The 18,124-nt window shown below is 40.7% G+C and overlaps 1 protein-coding gene across 1 annotated transcript in view; it reads left to right on the plus strand.

Annotated features, from left to right (window-relative positions):
* LOC308619257 (phospholipid-transporting ATPase FetA-like) overlaps nt 1-18,124 on the plus strand; it is a gene marked incomplete at its 5' end in the record, with an annotated part of 72,293 nt that overhangs the window by 44,356 nt on the left and 9,813 nt on the right. The window contains 7 exons of the mRNA XM_081237886.1: nt 1,873-1,916; nt 8,624-8,789; nt 10,618-10,806; nt 11,526-11,641; nt 14,162-14,326; nt 16,468-16,579; nt 17,865-17,970. Coding sequence (XP_081094012.1) covers nt 1,873-1,916; nt 8,624-8,789; nt 10,618-10,806; nt 11,526-11,641; nt 14,162-14,326; nt 16,468-16,579; nt 17,865-17,970 — 898 coding nt within the window. The remainder of the gene's footprint in view (nt 1-1,872; nt 1,917-8,623; nt 8,790-10,617; nt 10,807-11,525; nt 11,642-14,161; nt 14,327-16,467; nt 16,580-17,864; nt 17,971-18,124) is intronic.

Consider the following 18,124-nt stretch of genomic DNA (forward strand, 5'->3'; position numbering starts at 1 on the left):
TGGGGAAATATTACTTTGCAGATTGTTCTCAAGAATGATCTATCTCTAAATCTATAGGCCTCTAAATTCACATTTACTTCTTCGTCTCACAACCTGCTCTGTTCACTAAGCAAAGCTCACCTAGCCCATTCAGTTCTAACCAAAAGCATTTATTTAGCACCTTTTAGATGCAATCCATTGTGTTGGATGTTGAAAATATGAAGATGTATAAGAATTAATCTCCGTCCTCAAGGAATTCCCAATGTCTGGGGAATGTTAGTTACTCTCACATTAAATCAGATGGTGCAACCAGCATATTTCTGAAGCTGCTGTTCTCCTGATTCCCCCTCAGACCAATAAACACTCTAGAAAGAAGCCATCAAAGGGTATTCAGAGCTTGATGTGTCTCCCATGCCCAGTTATTCATTTATTTCCTGCCTTAGGCATAAGCTTGTTTTTGTGATAGCGATAAGTCCTGATACGTCTGAACCTTCATGCCCACTGCACTAACTAGCTAAGGAAGGCAATCACATCTAAAAAGAGAGACCACATGGGGTGTTTCTCTGGGATTAGGAGAAAGCTTTGAGCCTAGGAAGATGTGATAGTTGCAAAACACTGTGAATGCACTAAATGCCCCTGAATTGTACACTTTTAAATGGTTACTTGTATGTTATATGAATTTCACCTCAATTAAAAGATGTTTAAGTTAAATTTTAAAAATAAAAAAAATTAAAGTTAAGACTTTAAAGAAAGCTAGAGCACTGTAATATTTTCGAGTACCCCTGCCAAACAAGTTTTCACACGTATAAACTCTGAAAGCTTATCTTTGGATGGTTGATTTGGGTGAGGATCTTAATTTTCTTACTCATTGTATGACCTGACCATATACTGGGTAAGGGTAAGGATCAGGTTGAAAAGGGTCATGGGTGTTCCTACGCTTGGCATCAGACTGTCTTCCACCCCCATCCTGTCTATGCTGTCTACTGGCCAACAATCCTAAACACTCCAGCACTACTTTCACATATCCTCTAGGTAACTTTTCTGATTGAAAGGCTTCCGGAGGTACGTAGTCTCTCATAAATGATTAGCCTCCAGCCTCAACTCACTCACACTTAAAGAGAAGAATTGCACGCCAAGCAGCATTATTCTTACCATTGGCTTGAGGAAAGGAGCTCACAGGGCACTGAGAGCTAGGTGGCCTGAGGGGATTCGAGGAGCTTAACTGCGAGTCTAGGATGATAGAATCAGAAGAAATAAGCCTTTAAAAATCCTCCTTTAAATTACCATATGACCCAGTAATTCCATTCCAAGGTATATACCCAAAAAAAAAGAAAAGAAAAAGAAAACAGAGATTCAAACAGATAGATGTATGCCAGTGTTCACTGCAGCATTATTCACCAGAGCCCAAAAGTAGAAACAACCCATATGTCCATCAACAGATGAATGGGTAAACTAACTGTGGTATATATCCATGTAATGGAATACTCAGACATAAAAAATAATGAAGTTCTGACACATACTACAACATGGGTGATTCTTGAAAACATTATGCTAAGTGAAATACACCAGACACAATAGGAAATATTGTATCATTCTACTTATATGAAATATCTAGAATAGGCAAATTCATAGAGACACAAAGCAGATTAGAGGTTACCAGGGGCTGGGAATAGGGAAGAGTAAGGAGTTTTTGTTTAGCACGCTGAAAAAGTTTAGGAAATATATAATGGTGATGGTTGTACAACATTGTGAATGATATTGATGCTACTGAATTGTTCACTAAAAATGGTTAAAATGTAAATTTTTATGTTATACATATTTTACCACAATAAAAGAATGTAAACCCTTCTTTAAAACCCTTGCCAAATGTGTATTCTATTTACTTACCAACAGGTGTTGTCTATGACAAGAATGGACAGAGGGTAGAAGTCTCGGAGGTGAGTGATTACAGCGCCCTGGGAAATGCATGTGGGACCTGAGTGAGGTGGCGCCGCACAGCAGCATCTTTAACACAGATTGGGATTCCCTTAGTCCCTGAAATATTACAGCTGTTATTGGCCCCGTAATATCAGAAAGTATTATATAAACGAACTCTGTTTATTTGAGGGTATTTGGGTTTGTGTTTTAAAATGAAAATAGCTTATTATAAGAAGGTGATTATATATAAATAATATATAAATTTTTTAAAAGTAAGGAATGTCTGAAGAAACCAGCAAAGGGATGAATCCTTGAGCTCATAAAAATGATCTAGGAGAGCAAATGAATAGTAGCATGCATGCTATTTTCAGCCTCCTTTTATTCACTTGACACTATATTGTGGCCCTCCTTCCATGTCAGTATATTTAGGTCTACATCATCATTTTGAATGGCTGTCATAGCCATTGATGTATCTTAATTGATTTAGCCAATCCCCTATTTTTATTCTGTTGTCTTTTGCTATTATAAATAGCATTATGATAAGCATCCAGGTACATACATTTTTGTCTCCTCTTCTGAAAATTATTTTCTTAGAATAAAGTCCTGGAAGTAAAATTAGTTGGTCAAAGGGTGGCTAGATTTTTAATGCACTTAATAGTGCCATACTGCTCTCTGGATAGACTGTATCAATTTATAATCCCACCAAAAATATATGAGAATTATTCTTTTCCCATACTGTATCCTTGTCAGTACTGGGTATTAATATTTCAATCTTTAGAAATTTAATTGTGAAAATCATATCTCATTTAATTTACCTTTCTTTGATTACTAATCAGATTGAATCATTTTATGTGCTTATTTTCCTTCCTCTTCCCAATCACTTTATTGCCCATTTATACTTTTTTTGTGAATTGCCTGTTCATATTCTTTGTCCTTTTTTTCTTATTTCAAGGGGCTCCTTATATAGTAAAAATACCAACTTTTCCTTCGTCTGGCACATATGTTACACTTATTTTTTTCCACTTTTGTCTTTTGGCTTTTGTTTAAAGTTTTTTGTTTAGAAGTTTTTCATTTATGTAATCAATTCTATCAGTCTTTTTCCTTTATAGCTTCAGGATTTATGACATACTCAATAGTCCTAACCCACACAATTGTAGGAATATTTTTCTTTTCATTCTTCCTGTCTCTGGCTGATTCAATTTTACTGTTTTTTCCAGTATTGGATCTCAACTTTGGTTTATGGGTTTGATTTTAAGCATCCCTTCATAGGGTTTCTTCTATTACATTCAGGATACTACTCACCCTATCCCTTTCCTACTAGAACCAATTCCAAACCTTTAGCCACTTGACTTACATACTAAACAGGTAACTCCAGCTCCCAACTACTGCCTCACCCTTATCCATCCAGAGAGATTGGAAATGGGAAATAAAATCAGTATTTGCCTTAAATCCTCTTCCAGGGACTCTGCTAATGACTTGGCAATATAAACAAAGTTATAGCTTCTAGGGAGTAAATTGTTACCCTGGAGTTACCTTTCTCTTCCTCCTCCTTTTGCTACTGATCGGCCATAACACATTTTCCTCTGGATCCCTGGAATCTTTGTTCTCTTGTAAGCAAACACCCACAGCCTTATCTTTTCATAAAAATGCTTTCTTCTGTCTACCTTGATTGAAAGATGACTTTCCCGGAGGATATCCCTCTTCCTCCATCTCTCGTACTCCGCATACCAAAAGCCCAAAGGTATTGTCCTCATTATCCTGTGCCACTTTTCTTTTTCTTTTTTTTTTTTTTGGCTGCCTTGGGTCTTCATTGCTGCGCACGGGCTTTCTGTAGTTGCAGCAAGCGGGGGCCACTCTTTGTTGCAGTGCACGGGCTTCTCATTGCGGTAGCTTCTCTTGTTGCGGAGCACGGGTTCTAGGAGCACAGGCTTCAGTAGTTGTGGCACATGGGTTCAGTAGTTGTGGCTCATGGGCTCTAGAGCGCAGGGTCAGTAGTTGTGGTGCATAGGCTTAGTTGCTCCATGGCATGTGGGATCTTCCCGGACCAGGGCTTGAACCCGTGTCCCCTGCATTGGCAGGCGGATTCTTAACCACTGTGCCACCAGGGAAGCCCGTCCTGTGCCACTTTTAAACTATTACTTTTTCTGCCTCATATAATCTTTCTTCCTGTGATGCTTATGACTTCTAGCTATATTCCTCTTTCTTCTTGTCGTTGACATTTACAAATCTTCTGGCTTCTCCACTTCATTCATGAGGACCTTGAAACCTTAGCTCATATTTTCCCTCTCTACCCAATCCCTGCTATCATCTTGGGTGGTATTGGCTTATTTACGGATGATCTAGCAACATAGATGCTTTCAGATGTCTAAAAGAATATATCTTTCGGGCTTCCCTGGTGGCGCAGTGGTTGAGAGTCCGCCTGCCGATGCAGGGGACACGGGTTCGTGCCCTGGTCCGGGAAGATCCCACATGCCACGGAGCGGCTGGGCCCGTGAGCCATGGCCACTGAGCCTGTGCGTCCGGAGCCTGTGCTATGCAACGGGAGAGGCCACAGCAGTGAGAGGCCCACGTACCGCAAAAAAAAAAAAAAAAAAAAAAAAGAATATATCTTTCAAATGACTTTTGGGACTCAAAAAAATCTATATCATCCATTTCTATGTTATCATGTCACCATCCAGAAGTGTACTACTCTGCAATTGTAAACTCCTTTGTCATGATCTCTGATCACAAACCTTATTTTTCCAGTTCTCTTGATACTTGATTCCTAGTATACCTGCTTTCTTATCAAAGGAAGATTTACAAACTCTCTGTTCTCCTTTTTCTCTATCAATCCCTTGTGACTTTACTTCCTGTCCTATCTTGCCCCCCTTCTGTACCCAAGATCATAAGCATCTTCAATACCTTACTAGTTCTCCCTTTTTTTTCCCTCTCTGATCACCCAACAAATCTCAACCTTGAATTAACCAAGCCATCTACCATTCTCTGTTTCTAATCTCAGAGTGCCAAGCACTTTTTGGGGATCACAAGCCATTACAAATTCAGAGACTCCAAACTCTTCTGGGCTTCCAGTGCCACTTGGATAATTTTTTAATCTATTTATGATGAGCTTAATTCTTAATTTTCCATATTAGCTATTCCAAAATTCACCACTCTTGGACCTTCTACCGCATCCCACTCCCTTCTCCCCAGTGTGCAGTAGATGATATTGTTTTCTACTTTGCTGAGAAAAATCCAAACTATCAGCTAAGTACCCTTTTCTGTACAAATATCAGAACCCACCTTTACCTCCTTTCCTTCAGTCTCAAAAAAAGGTATAACTTTTTCTTTCAATACTAATCTCTTCATATATTCTGATCCCATGCCTTTCTGCTTCTTCAGGAACCTCAGTCAATCCTGTATTCTCTGTTTCTTAATATCTGAAACTTATCCCATTATATGATTCTTTCCCCTCAGCTCAAATCTATCCCTTCTTTAAAAAAAAAACAAAACACTTACTACATACATACAATGGAATATTATTCAGCAATAAAAAGAAATGAGCTATCAAGCCACGCACGCACATGTACACAGAAAAGGGAAGAACTTTAAATGCATATTGCTAGGTGAAAGAAGCCAATATGAAAAGGCTGTGTACTGTATGATTCTAACTGTATGACATTCTGGAAAAGGTAGTGGTTGCCAGGGGTTTGGGGAGGGGTGGAGAGAAGGATGAAGCACAGGAGATTTTTAGGGCAGTGAATCTATTCTGTGTGATACTGTCATGGTGGATTCATTACATTATGCATTTGTCAAAAACCACAGAATTGTACAAATCAGAGTGAACCCTAGTGTAAACTATGGACTTCAGTTAATAATAATGTATCAATATTGGTTCATCAGTTGCAACAGCTGTACCATACTAATGTAAGGTGAAAATAGGGGGAAATGTGGAGTGGAAGGAAGAAAGGAAATATATAGGAACTCTCTGTACTTTCTGCACAATTTTTTTTATGAACGTAAGACTGCTCTAAAAAATATAGTATTAAGTTAAAATAAAATAAATGTGTTAAAGTAACCCTTAGCCCATTAACCAGAGGTAACCACTACTAATAAATGTTTATATCTTATTTTATTCATTTTTTAAAGCAGTTAGAACTTTTCCTTCATCCTGCATTACCCTCTGACTCCATCAGTCAGTCCAAAATGTTGATTATCAACCCTATGTCAGACTCTGAATAAATGTTAAAGGTTCAAGGAAAACAAAGGAAATTTGTTCCCTACCTTCAGAGTTGGCAGACTAGAGGAAAAGTGTATAAGGAAATAGACAATGACAGCAGTCTTTATAACTCCTCACCTTTCATTCATTCCTCATTCTACCCTATATAATTAGACTCTGTCCTATCATGTCCACTGAAACTAGCCATGGTCACTAATGACTGCCTTGTTGTTAAATCCTTACCCAATTTCTCTGCAGATTTTAACACTTAAAACTCCACTTTTTATTAAAGCTCTCTTGTCCCTTGGCTTCTGTTAAGTAAATCTCTTCTTGTTTTTTCTTCCTGTATGATTGTTTTTTCTCATCTTCTTGGCCATAGGTACTGATGTTCCCCCAGAGCTCTATTATTGTACCTCTTTTCCATCTTTATAGTCTCGTGCTTTTACTGACTTTAACTACTGCCTGCTTACTAATGACCTCCAAATCCATATATCCAAGAACCTTTTTAGCTCCCTCCCCATCCATGACCAAAGCTAAAGATATCCTATAAAAACTATCTATAGCTATGTCACAGAATCTCAAAGAGTTTCCTCAGTTGCCTCCTCTACCCTCCATTCTGAACTCGTTACTTCTCATCTGATACCCCCAGTTTCCATCCTTTTGTCTAGTACCGGGATTTGCCACTCAGTCTTATTCAACTGGGTGTTTAACTTTCAATTGCAGAGTAATTCATGAATACTGCCCCTCAGATCATGCTGTACTGCAGCTCCAAGCTAGCCCTGCCTCAGTCCTGTACCCAGCCAGGTCCAGTGTTCTCAAACATTACTTGTCTGGAAGGGGAGATTAGAAACTAGCTCAGATCTCTTACCTGAGCTTCAAAACTATATACGCCTGCTTTCATTATTACCTTTATGTCCTTCAGGTATCGCCAGGTCAGTCTGTCAAAAATCTCCACCTGCTGGGTATCCTATCTCAGTGAATGGTCTTACCATCTATCCCAATTAGAATACATAAAATTATTCTTAACTGTTTCTCTCTTTCACTTGTCATATCCATGTCATACAATTCTATATTTTCAAATCATACCCTTAATTTAATATTTATTGTCACTACTTTATCATTTCTCTTGTGAATTACTGAATGGCTTTCTAACTCGTGTCCTTGCTTTTCGTCTTGCTACTTCCAATATATTCTCCATGCTGCTACCAGAGGACTATATGATCATATGAATTTCAGCAGAAAATTGTTATGATTCCCTATTGCATACAAGATGGTAATGCAGGATCTGCTTCATATCTACCTCTCCAACTTCTCTCACATTACTCACCAGCTTCTAAGTTTCAAAGAATGTACCAGTACAAGAGCCCAGTTATAGAAAAGTCTCAGAGGATGCTATATAATGATTTATCTTAAATTACTAAACCCACAGATTTCCCAGAGCTCACAAGTCTGTGGTTGGCCAGGTCTAGGACTTGGCCCTGGACCTGACCATACTTCCTCACTATCATGACAGAACTCCCTCTAGATGGGTTATAGAAAAGAGCCAGTATAGCCCACTACAAACTTCCGTTTCCCCAAAATAGCACCAAGCAGCGCAATTGTGTCTGTACTTGACACATTGGGGCCCAGCCCAGGTAGCACCACAACTACAATGAACTGGTGAAATATCCTTGAGAGTTCTGATATGGGCTGGAGAAATCTGTTCATAACACCACACTCCAGGGTGGGCATAAGAGAGTCTTAGGACCAAATTGAGCCGGAAAAGAATGTTTACCCCAGGTGCCTACCAGCAGCCTACCTGACATGAAGAACGTTAGTCAACATCTAAAGGAGCCAAGCTCCTAGCCAGGAAAATGGTAGTGAATATTAATATTAGGTCCACAGATTGAGGCAGGGTCAATAACCTTGAGGACTAGAGGCAGGAAGGAATCAGGTATGATAAATCAGGTATGCAAAATGGTATAAAATTAAGTCTGTGAACAAGAAGTCTGTACTGAAGCTTCCTTGTTATACAGCCTTGCCTCTGTCTTGCAATATTCCTCTCTAGCCCCCTTGTGGGGTAAAATAGGAATAGTGCAACACAGTGATGTCATTGTACCTAGCTCCCTTCCCAGTTCCCAAAATCAGGCAGAGGACAGCCAGAGACAAGACTTTTTCCAGAAACCATTTACTAATAGGGAACAGTTACTCTCTCATGTCCTCAGGTTTGATTTATCATGGATTTGGGACTTGGAAGAATAGAGCCTGAAGATGGCCACTAATCATTCAGGATAGCTGGAGTAGGAAGAGGGCAAGAAGGGTCTGCCAAGCAGTGCTAGCTTGTCTCCTGTGTGATGGATCTTCTTTCTCCAAGTGAATGGATGGACCAGGTCAGAGCTACAGAGGCTTAGAAACCAGCACAGGGTCTCTTTCACTTATCTTGCTTTTCTTTTCCCATCCTCCTAAGAGTTCTCATCACATTCCAGAAATTGCCCCCAGGTCGACCTTCTATAAAGTGTCAAGCTGCTGTTTGTTCTGGCTTATGTGTTCCAGAAAACAGAAAAGGTCGACTTCTCCTACAACAGACTGGCTGATCCTAAGTTTTCATTTTATGACAAGACTTTGGTGGAAGCAGTGAAAAGGGGAGATCGCTGGGTACACTTGTTTTTCCTATCACTCTCATTGTGTCATACCGTGATACCAGAAGAGAAAGTAGAAGGTGAGAAGGGGCTTGAGGCCTCATGGACTGAGGATATGTCATAGAGTCTAGGCTGATTGGAGGGGGGATGGTTTGATATCATTTGTAATGGCTTAATCTAAAGAACTTTCTAATAGGAAGAGTTGTCCAGCAATGGAATGGATAGTCAAGATAAGTAGTGGGCTCCTAGTCACTGAATATATTCAAGTAGAAAACAATTTGTTGGTCTTAAAGAAGATTCATTCATTGGATAGGGGTCAAACTTGGTGCTATCTAGCGAGCTTCGGATCTTGAGACTCTGTAATATTCTGTCACAGAGTTTATCCGATTTATTGCCAAGATCAACCCCACTACCTCTGATAAGACTTCCTGAAGGATGAGTTGAGCCATCCTCTTGTTGCTTCACAATTTAAAGGTATCCCCATATACCCTAATTTCTTTAGTAACCAAATATGACTATGTCATCCATGAATTTATCAAAATCTTTTTGAGAAATTACTGATTTTAAATTAAGACTTTTTTCCTTAACAAACAAGAATTTAGGCAGCCAAGTAAATCACATCCTTTAAAGTCAATGTAGTCTTAATATAATACCACCATGAGTAACACCTTATATTTGTACATCACTTTATAATTTTACAAGTTGCTTTCATTTATATTACCTTCCACAATCTTCACAACAGCCCTCTGCAGAACAAGAAAAATGATCCTAGTTTTATAGCAAAGGAAACTGAAGCTAAAAGAAATTAAGTGCTGTACAGCAGAAACTAACACAACATTGTAAAGCAACTATACCCCAATTTTTAAAAAAAGACATTGTGACGACTAAAATCCTACAGCTAAGAAAGGTATAAATGGGATAAGAACCCAAATCTCATGTCTTCTGGCCCCATGAGCTCCCACCCTTCCACAAGCCTCTCTGGGTCTGACATTCCAACAAGTTGGTATTACTTGAAGCATATTTGGACTTGTCTATGTTTACTGCCTTGAGTGACAAGGTAGGAAACACACAAGAAAGTAATCTTATTATCCCATAGACACATCTTATGTCTGACTTAAAATTATACTCCCCCACCTACCTTATTCACAAGTATAAGATTCTGATGATGTATAACTGTTTTTAAAAATCAAATTAACCTTCAAAAGATAAATAATCTAAAATATATCTCAGGTTATGGGGATTATTCTAAAAGAGGAGTTCCGGAAATGTCTTGAGTAATATCAGATTGAAAGATTGATTCAACAGAGTAAGTCATTTACCTTCCCAGGGTGAGAGTTTCAAAGGTGACAATACTCATTTATATATATATATTTCTTTTTTAATTGTTTACTAAACTATCAATCTTATTACCTTATAGCAGTGTTCATCAAAGTGCGGCCAGTCTTATGCAGGAGCACTTTATGTAGGACCATATGCATGAGACTCACTCAGGAGATTTGTTAAAATTCAATTTCCTGGGCCATCCTCCCAGATTGTGTGATTCTGGATTCAGTAAGTTTGGGTAGGGCCCAGGAACCTTCATTTTTAACAATCTCCTGAGCCATCTTTACCCGCTAAATTTGGAAAGCCAACTGCCTATGTTTCGTTTGTTTGTACACATGTTCCATGTACTTCTGTAATACTAACTCAGGTCTGTGAAATGAGTTGAGAATATTGGAAAGAATGAAAAAACTGACCTGTTCTATGCAACCTGGCCTTTTAGGGCCAGGCTTGTGTGGAAATTTTGAAGAAAGATGTCCCCTCCTGGGCTCCATCTTTATGTAAGCCACTTGGAAGACAATCTCACTTCTGGGTGGACTTCATCTGCACATCTCTATGGGCTCTGGCTGCTCTCTTCTCTCCTGCCAGGTGAGCTGACTTACCAGGCTCAGTCCCCAGATGAAGGTGCCCTGGTCACTGCTGCCAGGAACTTTGGCTTTGTGTTCCGTTCCCGCACGTCTGAGACAATCACGGTAGTCGAAATGGGGGAAACCAGAATCTACCAACTACTGGCCATTTTGGACTTCAACAATGTGCGCAAGAGGATGTCTGTTATTGGTGGGTGCCCCACCTAGTCGGCTCTCTCCCCTTATTTGTCTTTCATATACATTCACACGTTGACTTTCTCCTCTATCTACACACAAATGTTTTCTCCTGCCCACATGCCATTGCACAGGCACTCTGCCTCAAATACAGATGCATAGCCATTCCCACTTTCTCTCTCATAATCCTTTATATTTTCTCATATACACATATGTGAGCTTACTGCCATGTGCTAGGGCCCTTATTTAGTGGTCCTGGGTAGTGTCTTGTCAGAACCCTCAAAGCCAAGATAAGAACAGAGAATAAACCCATAAAGCCTGAACTTGGAATAAGAAATGGGGGCAGACAATATAGAGGAAATTAATACTACCTTGCTCTCAGTTAGTTTGGGCCTCAGGCTGAAGAGGAAGAAAGTCATTTTTCTTCCTTGGTCCTTATTAGGTGTGGGCCTTGGTCTGGAACTTGGACTTGAGAACCTAAATGTGATTCTGTATCAGAGTCTTCCATAGGTGGTACTGAACCCATGGAAAAACTGGTTCCAAAAGGTCCTCTCTCATTCTCACCAGCCCTCACCACATCACTCATCCTGTGTGACTACTCACTGAGTGCTTAGCCCCCAAAGGTGTCAGAAACAAATGTCATGGGAACAGCCTCCTGCCATCTCTCAGTGGCCCAGACAAGTTCTTGTAACAATGGACCTATATGGTTACTTTGCTTAATTTGCTTATCCTTAGTGAGGACACCTGAAGATCGCGTAATGTTATTCTGCAAGGGTGCAGACACGATCCTCTGTCAGCTACTTCATCCATCCTGTACATCCCTCAGAGATGTGACCATGGAACATTTAGATGTAAGTGTTTAGGTTGCAGGGGAGGGAAGCTGTGGATGGCTCTGTGTATCTGGATGTGTGTCCATATATATGTCCCCATGTCAGTGTGTTTCAGTATGGGGTAGATTGGTGTCTGTCTCTTTAATTGATAGAAGACTAAAAACTACCTCATTCTGTGGGATTCTCACTGACCACATTGCCACCTTCTGTGTGAAGGAGTTGGGTGGCCCAGGATCCCAGGGGCATGATGAGGATTGTGTTGTGGGAGCACTTACCACAGTCAGAACAGTTCATTCTATGATTCCTGGCTCGGGAGGTCCTGTGGTCACACCTAGAATTTGCTTCAGAATAGGGCCTGTTGGACTTCCCTGGTGGCGCAGTGGTTGAGAATCTGCCTGCTAATGCAGGGGACACGGGTTCGAGCCCTGGTCTGGGAGGATCCCACATGCCGCGGAGCAACTGGGCCCGTGAGCCACAACTACTGAGCCTGCACGTCTGGAGGCTGTGCTCCGCAGCAAGAGAGGCCGCGATAGTGAGAGGCCCGCGCACCGCGATGAAGAGTGGCCCCAACTCGCTGCAATTAGAGAAAGCCCTCGCACAGAAACAAAGACCCAACACAGCCAAAAATAAAATAAATAAATTTATAAAATGGCTGATGTATATTTTAAATTGCTGAATGTATATATATATTTATTTATTTATTTATTGAGGTAAAATTGGTAGATGACATTATATAAGTTTCGGGGGTACACCATTATAATTTGATTTTTGTATACACTTCAAAGTGATCACCACTTTGTCTAGTTATCACCCATCACCATACAATTGACCCCCTTCACCTATTTCACCCACCCTCCCAGCCCCTTTCACCTCTAGTAACCACCAATCTGTTCTCTGTATCTATGCGTTTGTGTTTTGTTTGTTCATTTGTTTGTTAGATTCCACATATAAGTGAAATCATCTGGTGTTTGGTCTTTCTTTATCTGATTTATTTCACATAGCGTAACACCCTCAAGGTCCATCCATCTCGTCACAAATGGCAAGATTTCTACTTTTTGTGGCTGTGTAGTATTCCATTCATCAGTGGACATTTAAATTGTTTCCATATCTTGGCTGTTGTAAATAATGCTGCAGTGAACACAGGGGTGCGTGTGTCTTTTTGAATTAGTGATTTCATATTCTTTGGATAAATACCCAGAAGTGGAATAGCTGGATCTGGATCATACGGTGATTCTATTTTTAATTATCAAAAAGACAAATAACAAAGGTTGGAGAGGATGTGGAGAAAAGGGAACCCTCATACACTGTTGGTGGGAATATAAACTGGTACAACCACTATGGAAAACAGTATGGAGATACTTCCTTCTTAAGAAGTCTCTTGAGATCTTCTCTCAGCCTTCTTTTTTATGGCTTCACCTGCCAACAGTACAGAGGTTTAAGAGATAGCATTCTCTGTAGATACTGCCTTATATTAATTTTACCTGACAGCTAACATGAAGTACTCAGGAGTTACACAGAGAACTAAGAAGAAAATATCAAGATGATAAATTCTGTTTCTCTTTGCTCTTATAATGCCAAAGTGAATTATTTTGAAGCTCACTATTAAGTTATTATGGGGACATCCCTGGCAGTCCAGTGGTTAAGATTTCACCTTCACTGCAGAGGGCACGTGTTTGATCCCTGGCCGGGGAGCTAAGGTCCCATGTGCCACGCATGGTGCAGGAGCAAAAAAAAAAAAACAGTGATTATGTAGAATTGTTATTCATGTGCAATTCTCAACACACAAAATCTGCTTCTAACCCTCCTTCAGTTAAATATGAATTGTGCCCTAAACTACCCACACTCTCACCTAGCTTTCCTTATAACCAAGAGTATACTTCCGTAAGATAGTTAGCTATGCGTGGTTAGGATATATTGGCGGCCAAAGAGCAAAAGATGCTAACTCACCCAGAGAGCATTTCAGCAGTGGCCTCATTAACACTACTGGCTATGACTAATTAACTGAGCCAACCAGCTGTAGACAAATATACAAATTTGCTATTTGAGATGCCCATTGAATACTTGATGAAGGAAGGCAGGGAGAGATGAAAATAAATAAATGTAAGCCTGTAAAAAAACAGTAACACCCTTGATTATTTGTTGTAAGAATTCCTTTTTACTTTATTACTCTCTTCTTTCTCATATTATAGACATCATTGTCTTCTCTTTAGAGGGTGAATTATTATCCCAATTTTACAAGAAATAAATCTAGAAGGCATCATTCTTTATGAGGGTCACACAGCAAATTACCTGACCACAAGTGGAAGTTAGAATCTTCTGTCTCTCAGAAGTACTCTCAGCCTTTATCCCCAGCCATGCTGGCGCCATCCTTAGGACGTTTGACTAAGAAAACTCAACAGGTGCTTTCTGGTTAGGCTAGGTACTAGCCCTGTAATACTAACCAACAGACCCTATCTTGCAGGCAGATGGAGCCTGTGGGGTTAGTCTGTCATTCCTTAACTCAGCCCTAACCCAGCCCAAGTGCACACACATGTCTTCCAGGATTTTGCCAGTGACGGCCTTCGCACCCTCATGGTGGCCTACCGAGAATTGGACGATGCATTCTTCCAGGACTGGAGCAGGAAGCACAGTGAAGCCTATCTGTCTTTGGAGAATCGGGAAGATAAAATATCAATGGTCTGTGAAGAGATCGAAAAAGACCTGATGGTTAGTGTGAGGAAGCCAGGGACAGATTGGAGGCAGGATTGGGGGCGGGGGAGCAGTCGGGAGACTGAGCAAGGGCTCTGAGAATGGCTTCCAGCAAATCATAGGTTCAGGCTCTCTCTGGATACTAGATACTGGAATCCAAGCTGATTCAGGATATCTTGGATCTTTGAAATCCATAAATAAGGAAAGAATGTACTTGTTGTAAATTTCATCTTTCTGGTAGTGTTTCTTATCCCAAAGCTGTCCACAGAAGCTAAGAAATCTGGAAGAAATCAGGGTCTGAATAATGTGCAAATTAGATGATCCAGAACTAACTGATGTAATAATCAAGACAATAATGTTCACTCATTCATTCAACATATTTATTAAGTGCCTCCTATGTGCCAGGTGCTGTTTTAAGCCCTGAGCATGTAGTAGTAGGCAAAACAGACAAAAAAGTAATATATATGTACAGTATGTTAGATGATGACAGTCTATGGAAGAAAATAAAGCCAGGAAGAAAGGTAGGGAGTATCAGCATATGTGTGTGTGTTGTAGAGGGTAGAGTATAATTGCTATTTTAAATAGGGTGCTTAGTCTTCACTATGAAGGAGACATCTGAGCAGAGACCTGAAGAAGGTGGCAAACCAAGCAGATCTCTGGGGAATCAGTTTTCCAGAAAGAAGGAACAGCAAGAACAAGGACCCTGAAACAGGAGCAGACCTAATTTGTTAGTAGAACAGTAAGGCAGCTCATGTGGCTGGTACAGTGTAAGTGAGGAGGAGACAGTAAAAGGACATAAAACAGAAAAGCAGTAAGGGGTCTTGACAAGCCTGTATAAAGACTTAGAGTGAGACATGGAAAACAGTTGAGGAGTTCAACCAGAGAAGTGATGTGATATAGCTTTTAAAGTGGTCAGTCTGGCTGCCACGTTGAGATTATACTGTAGGGGAGCAAATGCAGACCCAGGGAGACCAATTAGAAAGTAGTTGCTTTTCCGGTTTGCAAGGCAGAAATAGAGACACAGACGTAGAGAACAAACGTATGGACACCAAGGCGGGGGAAGGCGGGGTGGAATGAACTGGGAGATTGGGATTGACCTATTTACACTAATATGACTAAAATCAATAACTAAGGGGAATCTGCTGTATAGCACAGGGAACTCCACTTCGCTGTACAGTAGAAACGAGCACAACACTGTAAAAAAACTATACCCCAATAAAAAAAGAAAGAAAGAAAGAAAGTAGTTGTAATAGTACAGGTGAGAAATGATAATGGCTTGGACCAGATAGAAGTAGTGGAAGTGGTGAGAAACGGTCAAATTCTGTACACTTTTAAAAGTAGCACAAACAGAATTTGCTGATGGTTTAGATTATAGAATATGATAAAAGAAGTTAAGGATGACCCCAAAATATTGGACCAGATTGATACAGGCTCTGCTATAAAGAGAGAAATTGCTGATACCAAATGGGAAAATTTAGAGATCCCAAAGGTCACAAATCTCCTTCCATAGTCAGTTCTGTGGTTAGTATTTCTAGTCTGTCCTTTTAGAGGCTTAGCAGAAATCAGTCAGTACTTTGTCCGGCTGTCAGTTCCTCAGACCCAATGCTGCCCATCCCTGTGGTCAGTCGGTACTACTAGGGTATCACTGAGAGACGGCATGGTGTTGGACCAACATACTTTCAATGGAGTGTGGGAAAGGACTTGAAAACCTTAGAGGCCCTCAGTAGGTACAAACAAATGGAGTTCACCCAAGCCCTTTTAGAGTTGAAAGAAAAACTGGAGTTGGATTTGGGGATCCATTGTCTGGGACCCACTGCTTTTGGAGACCAAAGCCAGGAAACGTGCTATGAAGCAAGGGAGAAGTGAGAGTATGTTGAGAAACAGAGGATTTAGAAGTGGCACAAAGCTTCACGTACGACTTGGGCAAGCCTTTTCCCTCTTTGGTTCCTTATATTCTGTGTTTCTAAATTTGATTTCAGTGTGTGGTTGAAAAGCTGTCTGTTGAGGGGCAGAGTGTAGTGAGTTTTATACCATTGGGGTCCTCGTGCCAGGACAGAGCCAGCTTACTAAAGAGGATGCTAAGGTGCCAGTCGAGTTGGGTACCACTAAATGCAATGAGCCTCTTCCTTTGCCTCACTCACTGATATTTCTGTTCAAAGCTGTTAGGGGCCACAGCCATAGACGACAAGCTGCAGGATGGAGTACCTGAGACGATCATCACCCTGAACAAAGCCAAAATTAAAATCTGGGTTTTAACTGGAGATAAGCAAGGTAAAGGGGAGCTCCTTGCCTGACCAATCCTCTTCCCTGTCCACCTTAGCCATTTCTTGTTTTTCTTTTTCATTTCCTTTTTTTCTTAGCCATTTATTTGACAAATACCTTATAACCCAGGTCAAGTCCTTAGAGGACACCTTCACTCCCAGTCTTGCATATAATTTGCTAAGCATATATAGTACTTTATGCCAGATACTGTATTAGGCATGGAGAACACAGAGATGAATCAGTCAGACATGGCCTCTGTCATCCAGGAACTCACAAGCTAAAAACTTCTAGGGTTGTCTTTGACTATACCCTCTCTGTTGTCCCAAAGATTTACTCTCTTACCATGTTCCACTAATTCTTCTGAAAATCCTCTTAACTATGCCACCACCCTAGTTTAGCCTTTGTCCCCTGTTGGCTGTACTTCTGCAAAAACTTCTGAACTGATCTGTCTCTTGACCTTATTAATTTCAATATAGCCTACATACAACCATCAGTTTAACCTTCCTAAAATACTGCTTCTGTGACATTACTCCTCTACTCAGGTACCTACAGCAACTTCACATGGTAAAGTCGGACTCCACTGTCTGGACTTCAAGACCTTGATAATTTGTTGCTACCTACACATCCTTATCTCCATCGTAATGTGACCATATCTTCATTATGTCCCGAACCAATTCCTATTCTATGCCCTCTGTTTGGATTGTTTCCCCATTTGAAATTCTTTTTCCCCCTAAACAAATCTTACTCATCCTTTAAGGCCTTGCTATAAGAAACTTTCTAAGACAATTGCAATCTCTCCTCTGAATTTTGATACTACTTGTAGGCAAGGTTCAGGACTTAATTTAAAAAAATTGTTTTCCTTAGTATGACTTTATTCCAAATTCCAGATTTCTTGATGCAAAGGAAAGACTACAACCTAAACATATCTCAGTCCCCCATAAAATGTAGCATAGAAACAGGCACAGTGCTGTTCAAGGAAATATACCCAGATTGCCGGGAGAAGTGAATACAGACAGGAATTGCTTTAAGAAATAAGGGAAGGCTTTGTAGAGAAAGCTAAGCCAGAATGATCCTAGTTATTGATAAATAACTTGCAAGTCTGTACCAGGTAGACATTTTCCCCTGGATGTTTGAATATAGTCTCCACTGGCTCACGAAAAACACACTTTGACTGCATCCATGGCAAATATGGACATATGGGCTCTGCAGGCCACTGTTTAGTGCCTTTGTACCTGTACACTGTAAAGACCCTGTTCCAGCCAAAATGCGACCTGTGTTCCCCCTTGCCCTGCAGAGACTGCTGTGAACATTGCCTATGCCTGTAACATATTTGAGGATGAAATGGATGGGATGTTTATCATGGAAGGCAAGGATGATGAGACTGTTCGGCAAGAACTCAGGTACGGGGCTTCCCTGGTGGCGCAGTGGTTGGGAGTCCGCCTGCCGGTGCAGGGGACACGGGTTCGTGCCCCGGTCCGGGAAGATCCCACATGCCGCAGAGCGGCTGGGCCCGTGAGCCATGGCCGCTGAGCCTGCGCATTCGGAGCCTGTGCT

This window comes from Mesoplodon bidens, assembly GCF_964165515.1.
Source record: "Mesoplodon bidens genome assembly, chromosome: 6".
NCBI lineage: Eukaryota > Metazoa > Chordata > Mammalia > Artiodactyla > Ziphiidae > Mesoplodon > Mesoplodon bidens.